Below are 27,423 nucleotides of genomic sequence, written 5' to 3' on the forward strand. Positions count from 1 at the left end.
AACAAATTCTAAGACTACCGTCTCCTTCAACGCCACAAAACTGCCCGTTTAGACTTTGCCAGGGAGCATCAACCATGGGACATTGAAAGGTGGGAGAAAGTTTTATTCTGATGAGAAAAAATGTAACCTTGACAGTCAAGATGGCTTCCAACGTTACTGGCATGACAAGGAGATCCCACCTGAGATGTTTTCTACCCGGCACAGTGGAGGGGGGTCCATCATGGTCTGGGGAGCTTTTTCATTCAGTGGAACACTGGAGCTTCAGGTGGTGCAGGGTCGTCAACGGCAGCTGCTTACATGCAGATGTTGCAGCGGGCATCCCTCATGGTTGAGGGCCCTCGTCTGTGTGGTAACAGCTGGGTTCTTCAACAGGACAACGCTGCAGCTGTCTCACTCCCCCTTCTTGTTTTTGCATATTGTAGCTCTACTTGAAACCTCATTAAGATCCAAATGTGCAAAATGCTAATTCTAGCAATTTTTCAACTGCTCTTAAGATTTTGATCAGGAGTGTACCACGGCAACACGACTAATCTCTCCAACCACCTATTAGTGGTAGTATTAATCCAAATATCAGACTTTCACTGGAATATAACCAAGAAAAAGTCCACTTTTTAGACACTTGGAAAGAATATACAATAAAAACACTCAAAAATGGTTGTGATCATGTTAGACATTTGAATAGGGACTCTCTACTTGAAAAAACATGATCCAAAACAGGATCTAAAATGACCAAGAATTGTATTATTTTCAGTACCACTTAGTGTTGAGGCTAACAGGATTAAACAAAAGTTCAAACAAAAATGGAGTCTTATTAAGAGCGATGAAACTCTGCACTTTCCATATTTGAAAGTGTGAAAAGGTTGTGCCAGCAATTTGATAACTTAATTGCAAAATGCGAAGATGGCGTCGGCGTGGCGGATCTCGTCAGGATGTACGGAAAGTCTGCATCAACAATAAGTTCCATCTTGGCGTTCCGTTTTTGGCCAACAAGAAAAAAATGGTTGCTCATAAATGCTCATAATCCATTTCATTCATCATTTATATTTCACGTTATTTTCACCTTTGGGTTTACATTATTTCCTACTGTAAAAATGTGTTTTGTACGTTTCGGGTTTTGTCAGACCTTGAAGAGCAAATGAAAAGCTGAGGTTCCACTGTACTACTGTACTGTGTGTGATCAACACTGGCAAAACATTTGAGCACCTGTACCTACACCTGCTGGCTGCTAGATGGCACTGTAGAAGCCACACTGCTACAAGCCTGAGTGTTGTCAATTAGCTGTAATGCTCAGGGTGAGGATGTACAATTAAGGTGGTGGAAGAACATGCAGGCTTCACCTTCAGGGACCTACCAAGTGGAAGGCGGAGTCTGTGGATCAGCAACTACGGATGAATATGATATGGAGGGACCAATGTTCAGAATAGTGAGCTCTTGCCAACCTAACGTCTGTTTGTGCGCCAGGTAAGAGGACGCCAACATATTTGGGCGTAAACCACACCCACTAGTGTGAGAAAACGATGAATATTAATTAGTGTCCTCTCAGGCCATCTGTTGTGTGAATGTTCACGTGTTCCAATGTCTTCAGCAAAAGTGGACAATTACAGTACAGCAATTGGAAATCATCATCACACACCTTGAAACAAACTTTAATTTAGGAAGTGAACACGACTGAATTGCTAAATTACAGTAAATAGGTCGACTTATTTCATAACAAGATAAAAAGAAGCGAATGTTACTAATTCAAAGTAATATCAGCAAACAGAAATACTTATAAGTACATTATAGCTGTAAGCAATTTGACTTCAAATTGTAAAACTGTTATGTATAGACAGCCTTATGAAATTAAATATCTTTCCTGAGTAAAACATAACATGAAACTCCCCACATCCTACAAAGAGATTGTCACACTGCTGCTACAAAACACTCGAGTGTGGATGCTGCGTCGTCATGACAACAGCGAGACTGGCATGCGGTTTTCATCAAGTGCCTTGTGCGCATTCAAAAATAAACTATTAAAAAAGCATGTATCTTTCCTTCCCTGCACAAACGCAGCCGAGGGTAACATCTGATGTGTAATGTTCGTCCGAGTTGTGAAGCAGTTGAGTTAAAGGATGTGCGACTTTCATCAGCTCCAACATGCTGGCAAGCAGAAGCACATTAACAAATGATTTCTTCACACCCTCAGGGCTTTTCTTCCTTACAGTACAATGTGATCATTGTCAACCCTACAATTACAGCATAGAATAAACTGCCACGAATACAAAAAAAGTTATATTCAAGTGCTGTAAATTTCAGTATGCTGAGAGCAGGACAGGTGAAGACTGAAGACCTGTAAGCTCCTTCGTAAAGGCCATGCGTGCCATTAATGACACATGAAATACAACAAAAACGGGTCATTAGCATAAAAAAGCAGGCATGACTACAACACCGTGCTCCCCCATTATACTAATGCGTCTCAATAAATTAAGAATATCGTGCAAAATGTATTTGATTTCACGAGTTCAATTCAGACAGTCAAATTAAAGGCCCAAGACGTTTTTGCAGTTCATTTGCTGATTAGAATGTGAAGCAATACCACAGTTTACAATATTGAACTTATTGACAATTTATCATTTTATGACCTACTGAATTTGGGGGTTTTATAAGCTGTAAACTATAAATCATCATTTCCTTAGTATCTAGCCCAGTGAGCTGTTGCTCACTGGGCTAGAAACACCCTGACAGCACCTCATGTCAGAGCGGGGCGCTATCGTTCATTTGGCTGATTTGGCCCTTCAGCTTCTCCACTTCATAGGTGTGGAGGTACTCCGCAACTAGGTAGCGCTCCCTCTTCACTCGAACTCTCACATCGGCGGGAACGTCGGGAATCATCCAGGCCACAAAGAACTTGACCGTAAAGACGATATGCTGCAGAATAAGAAGACACAGCTGTAATTGAGACAGCTATATGCAATGAAGAGAATGGATAAGTTATGTTCATCCAGCCATCCATTTTCTATACCGCTTGTCCTCATTAGGGTCACAGGTATGCTGGAGCCTTTTCCAGCTGACTTCGGGCGAGAAGCAGGGATAAACCCTGGACTGGTGGCCAGCCAATCACAGGACACACACTGACAATTAGAGGTGTAACAATTAGTTTCAATAACGATTCGTATCACAATTCGTGGTTGCCAATGTTGACCAGCATACTCGCGCCCCTTGTGATGATAAGCCGTAAAGAAGATGGATGGATATTCACATGCCCTTCTCAGTATATGTGGGCAGCCAGTGTTAATGTTGCCTGTTGGACAGGTAGTGAGGACAGCTTTACCTCCATGACGATAATAAATGCCAGTTTGGCCGCCAAAATATGCCAGAAAAGGAATGTGTGTTGATACTTTTTCTCATGGTTAGGAGGGTATCGGTAGTCCTGATAACTGCAACATGTATTAATGAGCATTAGCATTCAGTCAACTCTGAACTCACACAAAATACATATCAATAGCGATGAGAATAGAAACAATTAAAAGGTGACTTAATATAACATCACGTCTACACACCTGCAGGTTTTGATGTCAACAAACCATTTGGGGTTCAACAGTGCGTCAGGCTCGTTTTGTTTTTGAAAGTCTGAGATTTGGAAGACTGACAAGCTGTGCTTGACATAGCCTTTCAAACTCATATCATCAGAGTAACTATACATGTACACCATTCGTGGGATCATATCAGAGGTGAAGGCCATAATGAATGCCTGCAAAACACGACAACAAGGACATAAGGACAACTCCGTTGACAATGGTCACCAAGTATGATAAACCTTTTTAAGAGCTCAGTAGTTGCATATGAATATTGTCTAACTGGGCAGATACAGTAGCTCACAAAAGTGAGTACACGCCTCACATTTTTTGACTTTTGATGTTTCATGGGACAAAGAACTGAAGCTTCTCTACGATGTAAAGTAGTCAGTGTACAGCTTGGATAACAGTAGAAGTTTGCTGTCCCCTCAAAATAACTCAACACACAAACATTAGTGTCTAAACCGATGGCAACAAAAGTGAGTACACCCCTATATGTCTAAACCGATGGCAACAAAAGTGAGTACACCCCTATCAAAAGCTGTAATAATTGGGTCAGTTAGCCATTTTTCCTTCCCGGTGTCATGTGACTCACTGTTACAAGGTCCCAGTTGTGAATGGGGAGCAGGTGTGTTAAATTTGGTGTTATCGCTCTCACACTGGTCACTGCAAGTTCAACATGGCACCTCATGGCAAAGAACTCTGATGTGAAATTGAAATTTTTGCTCCACATGAAGATGTTTCAGGTTTCAAATTGTTGCTCTACATAAAAATGTCCCAGGTTTTAGGTGCCAACACCCTGAAACTGAGCTGAGACCATACAGTGCTTTAACATGACAGGTTCCATTCAGAACAAGCCTTGCCATTGTCAACCGGGGAAGTTGAGTGTCACATGTTGTGTTTGTAAAATTGATGTATGAATGGTGCCAGCACTGTAGAGGTTAAGGCGGTGGTCAGACCATACGGCGCATTTTGCATCAAATGGTAAATGGTTTCACTTGTATAGCGCGTTTCCACCTCCAAGGCGACACGTTTACCTACTTAACGCAGCACCAGGAGCAACTGGGGGCCTTCGATGGAGGATTGAACCCACAACCTTCACGTTGGGAGATGAACACTCTACCAACTGAGCCATGCCACCACCGGCATCAAACACAGGCAGTCATCACAGAAGGCCTCTTCTAAAGCCTCTTCTAACGACGATGCGCAAGACACACATTACTGTAACCGTGTCCTGCAATCTGACGAGACCAAGATAAACTTATTTGGGTCAGATAGTGTCAGCGTGTGTGGTGTCAACCAGTTGAGAAGTATAAAGACAAGTGTGTCTTCGCAGTCAAGAATAGCAGTGGTTGTGTCATGGTCTGGGGCTGCACGAGTGCTGCCGGCACATTTCATTGAGGGAAACATGAATGCCAACATGTATTGTGACATACTGAAGTGGAGCATGAGGTCCTCCCTTCATAAACTGGACTGCAGGGCAGTGTTCTAACATAACAATAAGCTCAAACACAACTCCAAGACCACCGCTAGCCTGCTAAACAAGCTGAGGGTAAAGGTGACAGACATAAACCCGAGTAGTGGTGCATCCTCAAACGAAAGGTGGAGGAGCGCAAGGTGTCTAAGGTTGTCATCGAGGCCTAAAAGAATATTCCAGATGCAACCTGTGAAGCTTTAGTTAACTCCATGCCCACGAGAGTTAAGGCAGTGTTGGAGTATAATGGTATTCACACGATACTGTGTTGACACTTTGGACACAATGTAGACATTTTCATTAGGGGTGTACTCACTTTTGTTGTCAGTTCCACTTATTTCGAGGGCTCCGCGAATGTACACTGTGATCCAAGCTGTACACTGACTAGATTTTCTTCTTCGTGTCATTTGTCCCATGAAAATATATTTGCAGAAATGTGAGGTTTTTTTTCCTGTGTATAGTATCTTATAATTGTCGGGGAAAAAAAGATCTAATCCACCACTCACATTGGTAACAACAGAGAGGATGGCAATCCCACTGAGGATTTCGTCCCAAGCGCCGATATTGTGAACCTTGGATGCCACGGGGCGTCTGAACTGAGTGGTGAGCTTCCAGGCATCCACTCTAATCTCAATGATGTTGTTCAAAAGTGCCAGCAAGGGTGCCAGGGGAAAGGAGGCCACAAACAGCGTGATGAAACCAAACTGGATCACTGGAGCACAAAAAGAAAAAACGGGTCATTTAGGAGGAAATATCATCATCTACAGCAGTGGTTCCCAAATTTTTTTACAGTCGTGTACCCCTTCACACATTTGACATGCAATCTTCACTCACTCAATGTACTGCAAAAAAGATTGTTGAGGATAATTCATAATGGCGCGTATAGAGAACATACAAACCCTTTATTTTTTAAATCACAGATATTAAAAGTTGCTGATTTAGTACATTTTCAAACTCCTAAAATAATGCATTATGCAGTAAAATGGCCATATTTCACACCTAATTCAAAATTGTGATTGATCATGATTAAAAAATGGACTAATAAGCCCTAATAGTTTGATGCAGTTCTACACCACCACAAACTACAACCACAATAATACATAGGCACTGCATAACCTCTGTCAATGCCATTCAAAAGTCAGCATTATTATCCTTCCAAAAGCACAGCGTATCGTAGTTTGTGCAGGGGTACCTCTTACAAGTGAGTATAATAAATTTAGAACTACAGTGATACTTTGATTTTCGTACACCCCGATTTTCATTGGATTGAGTTTTCAACAAAAAATATGACCAAAAATGTCATGGTTTTTGTACACTGCCTCTAGTATCGTAGAGCCAAACAGTGCCCAAACAAAACAGACTGAACAGACTATTATCTAGTGAACTGCGTATGGAATGGATGGTTTACCCATTTCAAGGTACTCATCAAAGAGTCCCAATGATCCAAAGATCTGCAGGTCTGAATCCTGCTCCCAGCGTGTGTACAAACTCTCTGGGTGTTTTTTTGTTTTTCTGCTGCTCCACCAATTCTTTAACCATCTGGCACATACAGGGGGGCAACAGAGTAGAGGCAGTATTTAATATATGTTTAAAGTTTTGAACACATCTTATGTGGCTGCTTCAACAGGGTACTTACGGGACCAGAGCCTCCTGGATGTTGCCCCACAGTTGTTTACAAGTCATCACTATAAACAGCTGGGTAGTCAACTCAATCAAACAGCCACCAGGCTCACACTGAATGCAAACAAAGTAATGAAATGTTAGAAACAGGAACCACCTCCTCAATGCGCTGTTTTATCTCTTACCTCTTCATTCCGGAGTTTTGTCCCTTGACCAAACATGTAAACATAATCTCCAGGATAGCCTACAAATTTGCCCTTAAAAAAAGCCACATAGAAGCATGAGGAGTAGTAGTTGACAAACTGGAAGAGGAACATCTTAAACGTCAGCTTGTTCTCATACTCCATGTGGGTCTTCGGGATTTCTGTCACAATAAAAAGTAAAAATACTGATTTTATACAAGTACACGCAACAGGCTAACACCAAAGACTGAAACTCGCTGCGGCCCTCACCAAGGTCAGTCATCCAAACAGCCACTTTTTCATACATCACGTTGAGGACCATGATGATTATGAAGTTGATGCTGGAGGCAGTGACAGATGTAGCCAGCTGTGGGGTCATGAAGGTACCGTCTATATTTGTGTCTTTCATGACGCTGGCAAAGGCGGCGTATACTGCCAGACGGTACGCAATCACTCCCATGATGCAGCAAATAACTAGAGAGATCTTTGAGACAGAGACACGACATGAAAAGACAACCGATCGCAATTGCAGGACAAATACACCAAAAACATCGTAGTGAGTACTGTTATGCCTGCAGACAATCATTCACACAAACAAAGCAAGGTAAATGACAAGCTGGGCTTCGGTGTGAAAATATCTGAGCCAATATCACATGCAGGTCACATGATTACTGTGATGCTGATGAAGGACTTGCTGACAAAATGAACAAGAAAAAAAATATTTACAAATGATACAATGCTTACCCAGAACAGGATAGTGACTCCAGACACAAATGCACGTGTAAGCTTACTTGTTATGGGTAAGTAAGGCTCCATTTCCTAAAGCACAAGCAAGTAGAAGCATGTACAAAAAAAGTCAGTCATTGTTATAGCCTGAAGAGACACTCCACAACCTTCCTTTCATGACCATTCATGTTAGATTTGAGGCAGGCCTACAGTACAGCAGGCCTGCACTCATTTCTGTCTGGGCCCAATTATCAAGACTTTTATGGTAATGAAGCAGGGAAGGAACTTGTGACCGTCTTTCCAGAAATATGCACCATATTTGCACAGGCTGCACCACAAGAACACCTCTTCCAAACTAAACTCAGTACCACCCTTACCCAGAATAACACAGTGATCCAGCACAGAAATAATGTCCCAATTAGATCTGCAGTATTCCTGTCAAGAGCCCACTCTGTTTCCTACACATGGATAGGAAGTGGTCAAAGGAAATTAAAGCACTGCATTTAATCAATAACACCAAAGATATTACCGTAAGTGATCATCTTTCTGGTCGGGTACATGGTTTATGTGTATATGCATGCGACAACTTGCATTTTACTTGATCATATAAAATTATGGAACACCCATTTTGCAGGTTCTAATCCAACCAAACCTAGACTCTGCTAGCAATGGGGCTGTTTCTTTAACCAATGAGATTTCAGATGCAGATGTTATTGCTGGTCTAAAATAACATCAGCATTATTCCGTTCTCCGATTGGCTGATCAGAAACAAAACAAAGCCAGGTTCGACAAGCTGAATAGTCTGAAGTGCTTTGAACACAATCATTACATTTACTCTGTGTTGGAAAAATCAATTTTCAAGGCAAACGTTTTCAGTAAAGACAGGTAGCATGCCCAGGAAAGGCTTTGTTCACCACTTTCAGACCAGTGCATACGAGTGGTGCAACTGGCCTTAAACACAGACACCCCTGGAAATACTTACACGTGCAACTTTGCCAGTTGCTAGATTGAGAATTGTAAAAGTCGCCACTCAAGTTTCCACAGATAGTGTAAAAAGTGTTTGCCCCCTTCCTGATTTTTTTTTTTTTATATGTTTGTCACACTTAAAGATCATCAAACAAATTTAAATATTAGTCAATGACAACACAACTGAACACAAAATGCAGTTTTTAAATGAAACTTTTTACTAATGGAGAAAAAAAAAATCCAAACCTACATGCCCTCAACCCCCTTAATATTTTTCTCCATTATTAATAATACGTTTTTTAAAAACTGCATTTTGTGTTGAATTGTGCTGTCTTTGAATAATACTTAAATTTGTTTGATGATCTGACACATTTAAGTGTGACAACCATGCAGAAAAATAACAAATTAGGAAGAGGGCAAACACTTTTTCACACCACACTATGTCAAATAGAGCACATCCTTCAAAACGCTAAAATATGATAAGGAAATATAAATGAAGACAAAGCCGTTCATCTTTTGACACAACAGTAAAGCCTTGGACATCTGGTTTCAATAATGCCTCTTTACAGATTACTTCCAAAAACTATTTGGATTTGAGCATACATTTGGAAAACTATAGCCAATTTGCATATTTGACTTATATTTTCTTTAATTAGTGACCCAAATTTGGCCAAGGTTTACTACGTTCATTTCAGAAGCACTTCACTTCTAGACCAGCGAATGAGTCGAACTCTTACAACACATTTATATCACAAAAGTATTGAATGAGCACATTAACACCTGAGTGATGAGATTAATCTTGCGGAGGGTGCAGTGGTTCTCAAACTCCGGACGGAGCTGCAGTCGCTGTTGCTCTTCCTCAAAGTCCACGAGATCCCACTCGTACTCTAGACGGGACTGACGCCTCTTCCAGAATTCCAGGAACAATGTCACTGCAGATCAGATATGTCAATAGAAAATAAAGAATCAATAGTAAACAGAACGTATTTGTTGAGCAGGGGTTTTCACTTGGTGAGCTTTTCTTCAGAGAGTATCAAACAGTTGGGGAATTTCTTGTACTAACCCCAAAAAATATTTCATTTCCTCAGCTGCTGAGCCTACCAATGGAGGTACAGCTCATAATTGAAAAACCCCTATGTACTGTATGTACATTACTGCACAGTACATGTCTTAGCGTCAGTCTATCATAAGTACCACTAGGTGGTGTCCCAGCTCACAAAATGCACAACCAGAGCCTCCTGATATTTGATTCACTCACCCCAAATCCCCATGAATATAGCAAAAAACACAGTTGCGGGATTGTCAAACAGGTGCGCTTGCTGAAAGAAAATACATTTGAGAATTATTATTGAGAGACTAACAGCTGATTGTTGACATGTAAGTGGTGCACACTACAGTATATCACCAATTTCAACATGAACGTAAACAATGTCTCACCCATGTTGAGATGCAGGTAATGTTGAGTTTCCAGTACGTACATTTGTGGTCACACAGTGGACACATCACCATCTTGCCTCCGATACTGTTATCACAGATTTCCTTTCTAAGCAAAATTGAGACTTCTTTCATTAAACAGGTCAATACGTGATAAGCACTATTATTAAGAACAAAGCATCTTTAATTAAAATGAATGAAAACTCACCTCCACACATTGTTCTCAAATGTGGAATATCCGTAAAGGAAACACAATGTTCCCACTACTGCAGCAATGAACAACATTTCAGTGTAGAACCCCAGCCAGGCAAAATAAATGCCAATCTTCTCACCATAGTACTTCCTGTAAAAAGAAAGGAACAACTTTGTCAAGCAAAATGCACATGCGGCAAATATTGATATTGTGCTCTGTATTATCCCTTATGAGGTTGAGGGGCTGCTCTTTGTAGAAACACAAGAACCCGGCCCAGTGTTTGTAGAGTGCATGTCTTTGGCTTTCGCAATTAGGATCGTGGGATTTTGTCCAGTATCTGCACTGCACACATACAAATGGCACCTCAGATTCATGCTCGCTTTTAACATTCAACAATATTGTGATTTTACTTTGCTGTAGGAAGATAGTAAATGCATATTCCACTTAAGTTTTAATATAACATGTCAAAAGTACATTCAAAGGATCTTACATCGTGCAACGGGAAGGCACTGCTGTATGTGCCGTTATTAAGCAGCCTCTTGATGCCCCTTTTGTCTTTCTCACAATCATCAGCCACATAAGAACATCGGGAGAGGATGTAGTACACCTTGGCAGAGAGAAACAGATTTAATCAAAGCACTCAAAGTCATACGTATTTAAAATGAAAAGAATTAGGAGGACGTCTCTCGTTGATCGCGATTACTTGGTTCCAGACACAATCACGATGAGTGAATTTCCGCGACGCAGGATTCATTATTAATAAATAGAATATTTTCCATCCTTCCACATCAATCCTTCCCTCATTTGTGAAAAAGTCCCCAAGGTATCTAAAAACTCCACTCGGGGCAGGATCTCATCCCCAACCCGGAGATGGCACTGTAGCCTTTTCCGGGCGAGAAACAGACTCAACTTGGAGTGTTGATTCTCATCCCAGCCGCTTAACACTCGGCTGTGAACCAATCCAGTCAGAGTTGAAGATCATAGCCCGATGAAGCCAACAGGACCACATCTTATGCAAAAAACAGACACCCAATCCAGCAGCCACCAAACCGGATCCCTACAAAACGCCCTGGCTGCGCCTAGAAATTCTGTCCATAAAAGTAATGAACAGAATCGGTGACAAAGGGCAGCAGAGTCCAAACCTCACTGGGAACGAGTCTGACTTATTGCCAGCAATGCGGACCAAGCTCTGACACCGGTCATACAGGGAGCGAACCGCCTGAATTAGGTGGTCTGGTACCCCGTACTCACCACAGAATTCCTCAAGGGAACATGGTCAAATGACTTCTCAAAGTCCGCAAAGCACAAGTGGACTGACTGGTTGGGCACTCGCATGCAGAAAGTGTAGAGTTGGTCCAAAGTTTCACGACTAGGAGAAAAACCACACTCCTCCTCCTGAATCCGAGATTCAACTATCCTGCGCTCCAGCACACCTGAATAGACCTGACCAGGAAGGTTGAGGAGTGTCAACCAACCCCTACAGCATCCAGGGCCTTAAGGAACAGATTAACAGATTACAAACCCTCCAGTTTCACTGCTCTTACAACTCATTTCTACATCTACGGGCAATAAATTTGCAATATTCTTTGAGAATCACAATCAGCTTTATTGGCCAAGTATGCTTACACAAACAAGGAATTTGACGTTGGTTAAATTAGACCCAGACATCTAATAAATTAATAAAATGTCATTAAAGAGTAAAGTTGAGATGTGCAAAGGGATAATAATATTAAAGGCAGACATTATCTGCCTTTAATATGAACAAACAATTTGTTAATTTATTACAGTTCTAAATTGGATTTTTTGAAAAGTGTTTTCAGCAAAAATACACTCAGAAAGGACTGTCCTGGTTTGTCATTGTTGTGTTGTGTTGTCTTGTTTGTCTGTGTGAGTGTGAAACTGCAGCAAATAATTTTTTCCACAACAGCGTCTCCTACAAATCCTATAGAGAGCTTCTGCGCCTCCAACAAGAATCTCCACAAAACTTTCCGGATCTATGAAAAACAAGCAACGAGGGCTCACAAAAACAGAAATAGGCCAAGACACCAAAAGCACAAAAGAGCTAAACACAGGCGGCCCTCTGTAGCGCCATCTTGGATAACATAACAACCATAACAAAGTTCAAGGTAAAAAATGCAATCCTTTCCACAAGATAAATAATGATTCTGCAGCCAGATAGACACCCAGAGCTGACACATTTGACAAAACAGTTGAGATCATCTGCAGAGTCCACCAACGTCCTGCCTTGGTGAGTTACGCACTAGATTCCTAAAGTCTGTGCTGAGCAGTCTGCTACCACAGTCTGCCAATGTTCAAATGCAGGCTGAAAACACTTGAATTCAACTGAGCATATGACAACTGAAAGTATTTTATCTGCACTCTTCAATTATAATTATTTTTTACTTTTTTGTTTTATGGAATGATTTATGGACTTTTATGTCATGATTCTAGAATGATTTTATGTTTTATGGAATGATTTTATGAAGTGACTTTACCCTTCTTTTCTGTGAAGCACTTTGAATTACCTTGTGTACAAATTGTGCTCTATAAATAGACTTGCCTTGCCTTGCCTTCACTGAAGAAACTCCGAGCGCAACTCATACACTCCCGGGCCCCTGCTAACAAGGATCTTTTTTCCCACCTCGGCAACCTCAGCCCCAAAGATAGGAGAGCCCACTATGGAGTCCTCTTCCTCGCTGGAAGACGTGTCAGCGGGATTGAGGTCTTCAAAGTATTTCTTCCACCGGTCCACATCTTGAGTGGAGGTCAGTAGCAGACCTTCCCCACTATACACTGTGTTGACAGTGTACTTCTTCCCCTTCCTGAGACAGCGGATGGTGATCCAGAATCTCTTCAAAGCCCTCTCCATAGCTTCCTCGAACTCCTCCCATGTCCGAGTTTTTGCCACAGTGACCACCAAAGCCGCAAACCGCTTGGCCTGTCGGTACCTGTCAGCTGCCTTGGGAGTCCAATGGGCCAAAAAGGCTCGAAATGACTCTTTCAGCTTGACAGCATCCCTCAACGCTAATGTTCACCAACGGGTTCTGGGATTACCGCCACTCCAGCACTGACCACCTTACAGCCACAGCTCTGATCGGCCACATGAAGAATGGAGACACAACCTGCCTTTGAACATGGTTGAAGCGCTCCCGGAGGTGGGAGTTGAAACTCCTTCTAACAGGGGACTCTGCCAGACGTTCCCAGCAGACCCTCATAGTACGTTTGGGTCTGCCAGGTCTGACAAGAATCCTCCCCCACCATCAGCGCCAAATCACCACCAGGTGGTAATCGGTGGACAGGCTCCACCCCTTTCTTCACTCAAGCGTCCAAAACACGTGGCCGCAAGTCCAGCGACACAATCATAGAGTCAATCATCGAACTGCGGCCAAGGGTGTGCTGGTGCCAAGTGCACATGTTGACACCCTTATGCTTGAACATGGTGTTCTGGATAATCCGTGACAAGCACAGAAGTCCAAAAACAAAGCACGGCTCGGGTTCAGATCAGGGGAGCTGTTCCACATCACGCCTTTCCAGGTCTCACTGTTGCTGCCAACGTGAGCGTTCACGTCCCTTAGCAGAATAAGGGAATCTCTGAGGAATCTCCAGTATTCCCTCTACAGACTCCAAAGGGCGGACATTATGAATTGCTGTTAAGCACAAACAGGCAGGACCCCACACCTAGTAATTTTCAACCCAATGGACACACCGTGGATGCTGAGGACTTGGCTAAAGAAATGTTGTAGCTGTCTGCTCAAAGGTCTGAAGAATTACAAGACCAGACACCTTTTCCATCTCGCGCACCAGCTCAGGCTACTTCCCCACCAGAGAGGTGACATTCCACGTACTTACAGCTAGCTCCTGCAGCCAAGAATTGGACAAGGTCGAGGTCAAGATCACAGCTTTCGGCTGCCACCCAGCTCACTCTCCACCCAACCCCTTTCGTCTCCTCTTTGGTGAGCTCACTGGAGGGGGACCCATGTTACCTCTGTGGGCTGTTCCCAGCTGGGCCCCATGGGTGCAGGCCCGGCCACCAGACACTTGCTATTGTGCCCCACCTCCAGGCCTGGCTCTAGAGGAGCGCCCCGGTGACCCGCATCCGACCGAGAGAAATCAAGGTAAGATGTTCTTTGTCTTCATTAGGTTCTGCTGAGCCACTCTTTGCCTGGTCCCTCCCCTGTTTGTAATGGTGACCCTACCAGGGACATAAAAGCCCCTGACAACTCCTAGACAGCGGGACAGCACCAAGATGCTTAGGCTTTTTTACCTTGGAGAAGGCCTGCACTTAAAGTTTAGAATTACTTATTTTTTGCTACAGCCGTTGTGGTCTGTGCAGGTTGACTTAAGTAATGTGCCCCGTTGAGTCTATATTCCTTGTATCTATGTATCAGACATTGAAATGTTTGAAGAAATACAGTAACTAGGCCTTTAAAGTACTGTATAGTTGCATAGATATTGCATTGCTCAACAACCATTTGTAGTATGATGCTGTATTTATATATTGTATATTTGTTTTGACTTTAAGGGTATGGTAATAAAAAGATTTAAAAAATTCTTACTATCCTGTTGCGTGTGGAAGGAGGAAAGAAGGTGTCTCTGTCATCAATGAGGAAGAAGTCAGACTTGCTCTTGTCGAAGCAAGCAGTGTAGACTTCGGGGTCAGGATGCATGATGTGCTTCGGAAGACGAAAAGGGTTGACCAGCCATTTCCACTCTTTTTTGGTTGGGATGTCAATGGCCTTGAAGGGGACCTTGACCTTCAGCACATCTGCGTAAGTGGTCAACACTTCCCATGGGGCGTGGATCTTCACAAAGTAAGTCTTTCCATCCTCTGCTTCCTGATTTTATGACAAATAAAATATGATATACACACGCATGATTATGTTTGTTTCTACTTTGAGACATAATCACATCAATGACAGCACGCTCTTACAGTTTTGTCTTCTACCTCCAGCTCCAAACCAACTTTCTGGAGGTTGGCCTCAAACATCTGCCTCTTTTCCTTTAGAAACAAAATACATTTAGGTTACAGTGCATACATAAATGTTCACTCTTAGTTCAAAAATATTGCAAGGAAGAACATCACAATGGCCATAATTCACATACAAAGAAATGGTGAAACTATTGAAAATGTTCAGGAAATTACCGGTAACTATCCAAGACAAACAGTATCAATGGAGGGATCATGGGGTGCCGGAAAAAAAATCTTGTAGCGATATAATGTCTGAATCGCGTTTCGTATTTACTACTATTCTGTATCAATTTCAAATGTTCGTTTTTAAAAAGACATTTTTCAAGCCAAAACCATGTTTACTTACTGCGTGTAATATTTGTGAGGGTTTTCTTCTGGCAAGGGGGGTGGATACAGTGTGCCGCTAACCTTCGCTAGCCTTACACCTTCGTAATGTTTCAACATTGTTAGCCCCATCTTTGCTGAAGGGAAATGTTTGCGTGCACGTCCGATTCTAAAATTTCCTGGGTAAGAAGGAGCTTGACATGACGTCCATGCAAAATGTAACTCAAGTACTTCGGGCCTGGCACAAGCGTTGCAGCAGAGATTGGGGGCGGGAGGCGCAGAAGAGCAATCGAACTCCAGACCATGTTGACGATCTGCTCGATAGTACATAATAATAATAATATATATTATTTATGCAATATTTTCTTTAATATGTCATATAAAGCTATGGAACTGGTGTTTGTGACATGTATTTTCTCACATGCAATTCGTACTGACTGTCAGATGCATGCAGCATTTCTTGAAATGCTGGCTTTTCAACTATATTAAAGAGCAGAGTTTCTTTTGAGATGACTTTGTGAACACACACCATTTTGCACTGTTCCGTTCTTCGCCAACCAAACGTCTCTCTGTTGACTGTCAGAACAAAGGTTCTATCATTTAGGTATCCATCCATCCATTTTCTATACCGCTTCATCCTCACTAGGGTCGCGGGGGCATGCTGGAGCCTATCCCAGCTGACTTCGGGCGACAGGCGGGGTACACCCTGGACTGGTCGCCAGCCAACCGCAGGGTCATTTAGGTATATTATATATAAAATATTAAAGATATACAAGAGGCCGCACGGTGGTCTAGTGGTTAGCATGTTGGCCACAGTCACAGTCTGGAGATCAGGAAGACTCGGGGTTCTTCTGTGTGTAGTTACATTAGTACATTATGGAAAGGAAAAACATGTTATTTGAGCACACAATCAGACACAGCTTGTTTCAAACTCAACTTATAGAAGAGAAAATAGAGGAAAAGGGAAAAGAGGTAGACCAAGACGCAAATGGATGGATAACATCATGACTGCATGACTGCAAAGTCAAACACCGGTGCTACCGACGAACCATAACCTCCAATCTTCAGAAAGAAGATGGCACTAAGTAATAATGAAGCAATAAAAAAAATAATAATTTGGTGTTTAAACTTTTGGTGTTTGTGTCGTCATTGACTAATATTTCAATTTGTTTAACAGTCTGGAACATTTAATTGTGACAAAAAAATAAATCAGGAAGGGGGAAAACACTTTTTCACACCACTGTACTTATGGCAGCATCCTTGGTGCAGGTAACTAAACAGTGGCAAGTACCATTATAAGATGCATCGTTGGCCCAGGAAAAAAACAAACAGGTGTGTTGTTTCTTACCATTTTCTTATCATCTTCACTGTAAGATAAGACGAAATCAATCCTGCGCACTCCATCGCGAAAAAATATTGAGTCTTTGCTCTGCTGTTCTTTGCCAATCTAAAAAAAGAAAGAGCACAATGTCACAACACACACATGATGAGCAAGTCATGGGGTGCAGTCAACACCATATACAATCACACAGTGTCAGTAGAAAGTCACTGTACTTAGGTGAGTACTAAACAAACATTTGCACTATTTTTGGAATATTGCCCATCATCCACAATCTTTATGTGAGACATGAACACATGAACACATGTTTCTCTTTTCTGGGCGTTCTGAAGATATAAAAAAAAACAAAAAGAGACAGCTCATCACTGCACATAATGGGATCCACCGATGCCGCCTACAAAGACCACTTTTAAAACACCTCCAAAAATCTCCAACAAGGTTTTATGGTTTGATATACATGCTGTGACCATGTAGTAACAGGCACATTCATGATAACATGTAATACTTACAGTATTTTGTGTATTTTGGCCATTTTTAGGCATTACGGGTACTTTCATCTTCTGTGCATTAATATCACAAAGCAATATGGAAACAAACACCTACACCTAGTGTCAACTTTTCCAAACTCAGAAATAAAAACACATCAGCAGCGGTGTCAGCTCAAATATACTGTATAGCCGTATCTTTTTTGTAGTGGTCTGAAGGGTTGTGCTGTGCTGCATGTGCTGCAGGCGAGTCTGTGCGGAAGCTAGTCGCTAGCCAGCTAGTAGCTAGTTCTGACTAAGTGTCAATGCGCCAGTAAAGTAGCTCGATCGGTGTAACAATGTTAATAACAACAACAATGTCGCTTTAGCTCGGTTACATGCACGTTACATCATATGTAAATGAAGCATTGTTGGCGCTTTTTGGAGTATTTTTCAGAAAGCGGAATAAGTGGTTCCCATACGTGCAGTAATGAGCAGTCTCTTTTTACCTGTTTTTAGCTGTCTCTATCTGTTTTTATATCCTTAGAACACGCAAAAAAACAAAGACATGTGTTCATGTCCAAGAATTGTGAATGATAGGCAAAATTCCGCAAAAAAAAGTTCAGTTTTCCTTTAAGCACCATTAGATATATTGTTTGAGCAATGATAGGGACCCTATAAAAAATGTCACTTTGAGTGCAGACCACCAATGTTGTGCTGGTTCATCAGGAATGATAAACAGACAAGCAATTCCATGATGATCCTAGCGGGTATACTGCGAAGCGAGTTTAGTGGGTTAGAGAGGTATGTTGAATCTTAAGCCCGGCTTGCCATTGCAACGAAGGCGGCTTTCTTTTAAAGTAGCTATATCACCATGGTAACTTAGGCTAAACCCATAACCATCAGGATATATTCAGACTTTCAGCGTAAAATCAGCTATGAAAGCGTTGTTTCAATGTGCAACTCATTTGGAGATGGCGTTACCATTTATTGAGAACCCGGTGGATGTTGGAACAAGCTATCAAAATGCTACATTTTTTACCCGTAAGTACTATAAAAACCAATTAATCAATGAATTATCTTCAATATTTCAAGTTAATTAGATAAAAAGGTTTATGTTTTTTAAGTGTGCAAGAGGAGGGTGTACATGGCTTCAGGTCAAAAGTCTGAAGAGGTACACAACTGTAAGACGTTTGCAAGTCATTGGTGTATCGTCTCGTCTCGTGAGCGGTGTATCGTGATACCCATACTATTTATTATTAGTTCACTACTACAATGGACTACTATGGAAAACGTCAACGAAAAAAGTAATGCCCAAAGACTTTTGCACAGTACCATGTATGTCTTTTCTCCATCTAACCCAAAAGCAGCATATCAACAGTTACCATGTTACTTAGATTACAAACACAAACTAAGCAGAGTCATTTAGAGTGGAATATCCAGCAGCCATACTCTGGCTAGTATGACAGTTTAGCTATAATCTCCTGAAATTCTTGCTGTCCATAATGGACTAAAGAGTGGCGATTGTAGCAATGGGCCACATAAGGCAATTGCCCAGGGCGGCATTCCCAAAAGGGCGCAGCGATGGGAAAAATATATACTGTATATATACTGTATATACTCAGTGGTCATTTGCCATCAAGTCAGGATATGTGTGGCAGATGGGCGCCCTCTGCAGGCAGGATACTCGTGCCCCCATTCTGCTCAAACGTCATCACGTGACATGGATCAAACCATACTCAGTAGTGAGCGAGAGGGAGGGAGGTTTCACTGCTGGACCTCAGACCTCAGGTTAATAACAAGGTAAAAAAGTACATGATAACAGTCATTTCTCACGGATAAAATGTATTTCATTTTTGATATTATATTGATTATATTACAGATCAAGAGCCTCAAACAAATGTTATTTCACTACTAAAATGTTAAATAAAAAGGAGGGAATTGTAATTCAATTTGAGTTGGTTTTGCCTTTTGGGAGATGAAAATTATGTTTGTGTAAAAAAAACAAAACAAACAGAAGGTCAAAGCCATTGGGTGCACAATTACAAAGAATTACAAAGATAAAGCTACATCAGCACTTTATGTATACCATATTATGGAATGCATGTGATCAAATCAGCTAATGTTACTTTGCATCTTTGCATGATAGAAATGCTATGCATCTGCATTAGCAAGCTTCAGTCCTGCAGTGATTTGCAGAGAGGAAACAAACTGCAAAGGAATGCTTCAAGTGAGGACAGACCAGCAAGTCTGCTAGCAGCCAATGCTGCTTGTTCATGCAGCTAAACATAACCATGCACAACTTGCACTACTAGACGTCACAGACATACTTTTAGTGCAACAGCCACCACAACCACCACCACATTTCATCACAAGAAAAAGAAATGTTGGCCCTGTCAGCCTGTGCACTGTGAGGAGGAGAGGAAGAGCACTTTACCTTCATGGCCACCACCCTTTATGGCTATGATGCATCAGCGAAAAAGCTGACTTCCTGATCGATCACCCCTCCTTTTGTTCAGGGAGTCCTGAAAGCATTTCTGCCTTCAACTCTCAATGCTCAAGAGAAGCTCCATGCATTTGTTGCACCGCCTGGGACAAGCCCTTACACACTCAGAGGTCCCACAAAACGCAGAGGTGGAGGGGGAGAGAACGGAGTGTCTTAGTAAAGGACCCCTCAAGATGATGTCATCAAATTGATGGGAAACAGTAGCTGCTAGCAAGGTCACATGATAACGGAACACAACTACCCGCATTGCATGGCAGCAGCCTGCAAAACAAGCACTTAAAGCTCAGCTGACATTACATTCTGGCTAATATTGTCTGAAGGCTGTCAATGGTGAAGCTCTTCAGTCTGAGTCTAAAAGCAATCGAATGGCTCCAGACAATTCCAATAGACAAAGGTATGATTAAAAAAAACTTGCTAGAGAAGCTATTTAACCTTTTCACAGTTGTCTTAAATGCCTAAATTCCCACATTAACATCTGGACTGGATCGGCACATGGCAACCATGCGAGGGCGGCGGCCTTCCTTAACTGGGCTTTGCAGAAGCTCTAATTTGCTGTGATTACAGATTAGCCTTACAGAAATCAGTGCATGTCTTTGTGCTGTGCTGAGCTGCTCGAGTTCCGTCCGTCCACCACTAACCCCAAACTACTGGGTGCTGTCTTGTTTCCTTTCTGGTCCGGTTTATGTTAGGGCACATGTAAAACATGGTGTAACTCTACAAATTAGTAGTTTTAAAGGGACATGCAACACTAACATTTTAGAGGAATAAGCCTGGAACGACTTAGTGCCAAACAAATACATAGGACACATAGCAGAGAACAAAAGCTGTCAACCTGAATACAAAAGCACACACATAAACATAAGCCGATAACAAGTAGTAAATTGTAATTATGCCAACACCTCCTCAATGTGGCATATGATAATGACCATTGAGAACAAAGCAGTTTTAATGAGGTCTGAAGATACAGGAGTTAAAAATATATGCTCAATGAGCTAAGGATGTCTTAGAATAGTCGACCATTCCATGATTGAAGGGTGGCCACGGCTGCTGCTGGGCTACATTTTTCCTATAGCCTATTTTGATACAGCCAACATCACTGGATCATCTTTGAGTATCATTTAAAATAGATTGCTCGACCAACTTCATTTTAAACCCCAACAGTGAATTTTAAGGCAAGAAATTAGGCTGCTAACAGACTTTTGGCAGGTAGAATAGTAGAATAGTTATCACTATTCTATCGAGGAAAAGGCTTCTTGAGACGTCATCTGTACTTCTGTGTAGAAGGTGTCGGCTTTATCAACACCGCAGGGACAATGCTAGTGGTCCTCAATCAGCAGTACATCTACACCTGAAAGCTACCAATCACTCTTTTCAGGACAGCGAGGTAAAGATTTTGGCCAAAGAAAACAGATGGTTTGAAAGAGGAGTAAAGGAAGCTATTTTTGTCAAACAACAGAACCCATCATTGAATCGGAATGGTGGTTTGAGGTTTAATTTGGACCCTGTGTTCAGCAGGTTACTGAGACCAAAACCCATAGCTCTTAGTCTTGCAAATGAGGTGAAGGCAGGGCCGAGCCAGAACAATAGATGCTAACAATCCAGTATCAGAGTCGTTCATACCCAATTCAGGGAGCGACACTTCCCTTTTATCGTAGGTGTGAATAACAGGATAGGATTATACCACTGCTCCGCCCAGGCTTAGTGTAACGAACCAATAGGAGGAGGGTGTTGGCACACCAATTCCGCCCACTCTTACTGTATTTAAGGCCTAAGCTACCAGCACTTATTAGTTTGCTGACGAAGCTCTTCGGATGAGGAGCGAAACGTCCGACACCTTCTACACAGAAGTACAGATGACGTCTCAAGAAGCCTTTTCCTCGATGGACAACTCCTGTACGACTGAGAGCCTACACAGACACAGTCACTATTCTATGTTTATTTTTCTGATGTGCAGCAACAGCGACCGTGTGCTGGGGATTTGTTCGTCTTGCTTTCTGTGTCACCAAATTAGGGTACCATTGCATGCCTATTTCTTTATGTGAGTGTTAAAGCCTGTTTCTTTGAGGTGGAAAAAGTCGAGATGACATCTGTTTGTCGGGATTGCCATTAGCTATGCTCTTTAAAGAAAAAAAAACATTTCACTATTAATCAACGAATCAGGTTTGACTATGAAGACAGCCCTGCAATCTGCTCTTTCCCACAGATATGCACATTTCATTCTGTTAGTTTCTAATATTAATGGGCAATCTCAACATTAAAGGGTGGTAGGCAGCAAACGGACAATACGCATTAAGTTGCATGACATCACAAGCCTGCTTTTTACATGCCATACCCTTGAACGAAACTTCAGGAACAGCGCCCGCTTTCTTGAGAACTGCGGAGGGAACAGTGACAGTGGGCCTTACAGTAGTCTTATCATTTTCGCTTTGTACAGAAAACCACTAGAGATCAATGCCATGACCGACACGTGATAAAACATGCTCAATGTCAAAAAGCATTTATAATCAAACAAGCAACTACTGTGGAGTTAAGGCATGTATCTAGCTCAATTCAAAATATGAGCATGGGTATGTCACATGCCATGGACACGGAGACACAGCAGAATGCACCTGTCTCTTGGACTGGTGTCTTACCCCAGTCAAAGAACTGATTGGTTCCAAGGTGTGAGGATCCATCTGAGAACCGTCGCTACGGTCAGACGAGGCCAGGGAGGCCATGCTGGTGTTGAGAGACTCGCAAGTCTCCACACACACGTCATGAGACTTTAAAAAGGGGGAAGAGGACATATATATTTTTATGCAAAAAACCCACATCAAAACCCTGAAAAAGTTGCAAAAACCTATGAAAGGCAACATATGACTGAAAGTGTATTATTTTACACAGCAAACTGCATCCAAGATAGATGATTTAGATGCGCATCTGGTCATGTCTTTCAGCTTCTCCCATCAGGTGGAGTCGCCACTGAGTCATGCTCTTCCATCTGGTCGGTGTCTTCTTCTTTCAGACCAGCTATTAAGCGCCACTATCTGCTGTGATGTGTAAAATACTTGGAATATTGGCGATATTTCCCAAGTGACAGTATGATCAGAAAACATTGACCGTGATCTAACTCCATTGAAGTAACACTAGATGCATGTGCACTGTTGTCACTGAGACATAACCATCTTTTTCATACTCTTGCAATGAAAGACTTTAGTTAGTAATGCGTCGCCACTGAACATAGTGGTGGTGCACTAGGTTACATTACTTTGTTGGAAATGATAAAGAGATAATATAATCGAGTAATAGGTTAGGCCCTAGACTAGGGGTCTCCAACATTTTTCTACGGCATGATACTTTTACAAAATGAAAAAGACCGAGAGCTACCAGTACAGTCGTCCGTTGCTACATCGTGGTTCGCACATCACTCCCTCACTCTTATTGTGGCTTTTAAAAAATAGACAATTGTTTTTAGTAAAAAAATATTGAAAGATAAGTCATATGTAATATTCTGGTCACTAGGTGTCAGGAAAGTTATGTTTATGAGACATTACCTTACCTTGCAGCCATAGAGTCTGACATGCCGTAGTGAAAAAAAGTGCTCCTCTCGTTCTGTGTGGAAGTGGTACATTTTTGGCTTCTTACTTTGTCCTTCTTCCTCAGTTTCAAACCCATTCTTAAGTTTAGAATATATAAATTGGAGTCTAACTAGTTAGCTCAGTAGCTTACTATGCTTAAAGCGGCTGGGCGTCTCTTTTGTCACGTATGTCCCGTGGCACATACGTTATGTAAGTAAGTATGTTAAAAAAAAGTTTTTAAAAATTCATAAAGAGGTTTTCTGTTGTTTTTCTGTTGTAACTATGAAAATATTTCATCTATTAATCTGGAATCCTACTTTGCGGAAATTCACTTGCGGTTGGGTCTGGAACCAACCATGATAAACAAGGCATGACTGAGCCCCTTGTTGTATTTTTATTTTTAGTTTTTACTGTTTTTATTTTAATATTTATTGTCATAGCTTATTTCAACATGATGACTTGCTTGTTTTTCCAGAACATTAAATAAATGCTGGTATCCACACCTCAACAAAAACTTGTCTTACAGTTTATATTTCTTTCTGGTGAGCGTGTCTACAACGTTCAGTCCCACTTGAAAAAGTTAGCATGTAATGAACAGCAATAAGTTTGATAAGGGAGTGATCAAACACAGTGGCATCGATTGGCATTGCCTGTGTCAGCTGTCGAAGTGAAGCCATTGAGGTTTTACAGACTAGTTTTGATTCTCGCGGCAATACGGGACAATGTGTGTCCATTGTCGGCTCAGTGTGTGACGAGGCCTTTTATTGGCTTTATCGGCAACCCTACATGATACAGCAGACATGTAGAATTTGCCGCTGCATGCCGATCAGTTTTTGTGATCGGCTTTGAAAGGCGTTCATCGGCATATGACAATCGCGGGTTTACGGAAATCGGCTGATTCCGATTGGTGACCGATAGTTGGCGATTACCTGGATAATTGATTAATCAAAGATTAAATTAATCATTGCAGCTCTACTTTGCAGACAGAAGTATTGGGGCACACATACTGAAAGTGAAAATGGAGGAAACCATTGACTATATCCAAGCGAACATTTGTGAGGTCCAAGGGCCTCAATCTTTGTGCCAGTTCATCTAAAGCAGGGGTCTCAAACTCAGTTTACCCGGGGGGCACTGTAGGTAGAGTCTGGGTGAGGCTGGGCCTCATCAAGTATTGGGAGTAAGGCTCACGATAACGATGATATCTATAACGATATCGGGTATGCTGCAGGAAACACATCTAATTTTGGTTATTATCAAGAAAACCATGGAAGTTGCTAGATATCAGCTCTTAAATTAAAGTTTAATTTAAGAGCTGATATTTACCAACTCTGAGCATCATTGGCTTAGTTTAGACCTTGCGGGCCGCATTTACAGTAGTCTTTCCTGTCAAGTCGCGAGCCGCAAAATGTGACTTGGCGGGCCGCAAATGGCCCGCGGGCCGCAAGTTTGAGACCCCTGATCTAAGGTGTTTTACATCCACTCCAAACTCATCCAATCATGGCTTTATGGACTTTGCTCATGATGCAACAAAAAAGGGCTTCACCCACCAACTGTTCCCACAAAATTGGAAGAATACAATTGTGCAAAATGGATTCACTTGCCAATTCCTAATTGATTAATGCTTACTGTAGACTGATATGTCGCAATACTTTTGTTATTTTTCTATGTATTTGCATAAAGTCTTTACCCCGGTATGTTCATGTTGGAAGGGTTCTGTGTTGTATGAGCCACTTTGGGGGTAGCCATGCATGCCATCTGCAAGACAGTAACATGAGACACACAAAAAATAGAAATGTCAGACAGTGTTAAAGTAACCATATTGTTTCACCAGCATAAAGAAGAGTAAGAAGAGCATAAAGAATATGAGAGGCAGGTCAATGGTATTGAAGTTGAGCTGTAAGTGATAATGAACTTAATCGAGCAGCAAATGTTGTGGTCTATATTTGTACCACAGTTGGAGGCAGGGCTTCTCGCAGTTATGGTATCATGCAGTGACTCAGAAGCCAAGTGAGGGAAAAGGACAGGCAGTCAAAGCTGCCTGTGAGATTGAACAGATTGACTCGAATTTATGACGCGCCTTTTGCTGTATGACAAATTGATTTACAGCAATTAGACATAATTTACATAATCAAATGACAAGGCAAATACGAGAAGACAAACATGTATGATTGTCTCCAAAGGGAAATCTAAAGCCAGTTCTGTTTTTAAACATCCCAATAAGTGATTGTCATTTCATCTGGACTCCTACAGTTGACACTCAACTACAAGAATTGGAACTTGACTGTTTTACAACCCACAGACATGTGGAAATGGATACACAACAATAAGTTTTTGTCATTATTTTGACTTTTCTTAGTTAACACTTATGTTGATGTGGGTTGCTTCCACGTGAAATAGGAGTCTCAAAACAATTTAGCCTTTTTCTGCATTTGGCACGCAGCCTTAAAGCAAACAGCATACAAGCATATTCGCCCTCCTCTCTATACGTACAGGTCTTTCCTCAACAGAAGGCATCTGATGAGAGTGAAACTGCCACAGAGCTGCTTATTTTTCTTTTTTTTTCTCACCACATTTACGCAGCAAGGTCACACGTACAACTGTAATGCATGCATTTCTACGAAGATTAAAAAAAAGCACCACAGCAGGAAGAGCGTTTACAGTTGATGTTACACCTGCTCTTTGACATGAGCTATTGCAGTAAACACGAGGCTTGCATGTGAGGAGGTTAAAAAAAACGCATATTGGAGCTCACATAAAGCCAGAACCAAGTAGTTAGCTATTTAGATAAAACAATGGCGGAAGTGTTAGACTTTGTTTCCAGTAAGCGGTTTAGTAGAATAGCTAGCTACACTGTCCCTTTTTCCACGCTAGGTGGATAGTGAAGGTGAAGGTGGATAGTGTTTAAAATTGGGGAAAAAACATTTTGCAACAACTGATTGTGTGCATGTGGCGTTTGTTCTTTTTACAATTATATTTGTATCAGTTAAATTTAGTTGTGTCAGTGGTGCAACTTTTAAGTTGCAGAAAAGTCATTCCCCTATGCTAACAAACAACGTGCTGAATGTTTTATTAGCTCACCATCGTAAGAGCCTGGACTCATCTCAATCAAGCTGCCAGTGACTCGCTGCATTTTGCGTCCCTCGAGAGTCAAAAAATGACACACGTAAATCCACTTGCTGTCGACCTCCTCTCCCGCCGTCAGTCGAGGTCCTTCTCGAGACCTCCTTGTGTGTTGTCTCTTAGTTGACTCGGCTGCCTTCCTAACCCGAGCCCCTCACCCAGTGGCCGCCGTCTGCTGACGCACGTGCCCCCACAGCACGGTGGGACGTCCGATAGGGGAGTGGCGCCCAGAAACAATCTAATAAAAGGACCCGAATGGGAAACTTGTAATTTAGATGATGATAGATAAACGCGCACATGTATCGTAAGACTATCCTATATTCCACTGGTTAAAGAGACTCAGCTCTTGGTTATTCTTGCAACCCCCGCTATAACACGTTTTATTTGGACGAGTTGTACTTGTATTTGTACGTTGTATTTGTATAATGACTTACTTTATGACATATTGCATATTTGCGTCAAGTCGTCGTTTTACGGAATTTGATTCAAAGTTGTTACGTCCTATTTCGCAGATACTAGGTTAACGTACGTAAAGTGTCGCCACGACTACAAACACATGTCACCACAGCGTATACATATATATATATATATATATATATATATATATATATATATATATATATACATATATATATATATATATATATATATACATATATATATATATATATATATATATATATATGTACATATTGCAGCACATTATACAGTATATTATACACTATTGTTAGTCTAGACTAACAATAGTGTATAATATACTGTATAATATGCTGTAAGCAAATGTATCTATCTTGAAAATGTTTATATCTTAGACATTTTAGACTAACATCATTATAAAATGCGCATTTTATTCATTTTTAATTTTCAGCCCTCCATCCCAGTTTGTTTGTACAATAGCATGCACTGTACAGCCTTATGAAAATGCTCTCTATATTTTCAGTGCTTCATCTGTTATTATGACTTCTATGTCAACATTTTGTTTTATTAATCAATGG

General features: G+C 41.5%; 1 protein-coding gene across 5 annotated transcripts; it reads right to left on the reverse strand.

Moving 5' to 3' along the window:
• Positions 1-1,650: 1,650 nt before the first annotated feature.
• Positions 1,651-26,587, reverse strand: ano5a (anoctamin 5a). Of its 5 annotated transcripts, XR_008570523.1 has the most exons (23): positions 26,387-26,587; positions 24,996-25,063; positions 22,385-22,513; positions 22,084-22,125; positions 16,791-16,889; positions 15,080-15,148; positions 14,706-14,984; positions 10,640-10,756; positions 10,375-10,491; positions 10,165-10,298; positions 9,960-10,065; positions 9,781-9,841; positions 9,303-9,454; positions 7,575-7,649; positions 7,101-7,314; positions 6,834-7,012; positions 6,665-6,762; positions 6,437-6,567; positions 5,535-5,740; positions 3,540-3,730; positions 3,378-3,416; positions 3,002-3,280; positions 2,760-2,907 (listed from the first exon to the last, which is right to left on the reverse strand). XR_008570523.1 is itself a non-coding variant. In XM_054777681.1 (22 exons), exons 1-22 carry the CDS (start codon positions 26,436-26,438, stop codon positions 2,734-2,736), a joined length of 2,799 nt encoding a protein of 932 aa, XP_054633656.1. In that variant the 5' UTR covers positions 26,439-26,587; the 3' UTR covers positions 1,651-2,733. The 5 variants fall into 5 exon arrangements, 4 of the variants coding, with proteins under 4 accessions (XP_054633656.1, XP_054633657.1, XP_054633659.1 ...); XM_054777681.1 differs by lacking the exon at positions 3,002-3,280 and having other exon boundaries at positions 1,651-2,907; positions 3,311-3,416; XM_054777683.1 differs by having other exon boundaries at positions 2,757-3,280.
• Between the last annotated feature and the right edge of the window lie 836 nt (positions 26,588-27,423).

This window comes from Dunckerocampus dactyliophorus, chromosome 5 (genome assembly GCF_027744805.1).
Source record: "Dunckerocampus dactyliophorus isolate RoL2022-P2 chromosome 5, RoL_Ddac_1.1, whole genome shotgun sequence".
Taxonomy (NCBI): Eukaryota; Metazoa; Chordata; class Actinopteri; order Syngnathiformes; family Syngnathidae; genus Dunckerocampus; species Dunckerocampus dactyliophorus.

Excerpts from the sequence above, each read along its gene's own strand:
- ano5a (XM_054777681.1), bottom strand. The coding sequence starts at position 26,438 with ATGCAGCGAGTCACTGGCAGCTTGATTGAGATGAGTCCAGGCTCTTAC. Across the intron at positions 10,492-10,639 it reads GTGCCTTCCCGTTGCACGAT|TGCAGATACTGGACAAAATC; the intron begins GTAAGATCCTTT and ends GTATGTGTGCAG. Across the intron at positions 6,568-6,664 it reads ATCCAGGAGGCTCTGGTCCC|ATGGTTAAAGAATTGGTGGA; the intron begins GTAAGTACCCTG and ends TGTATGTGCCAG.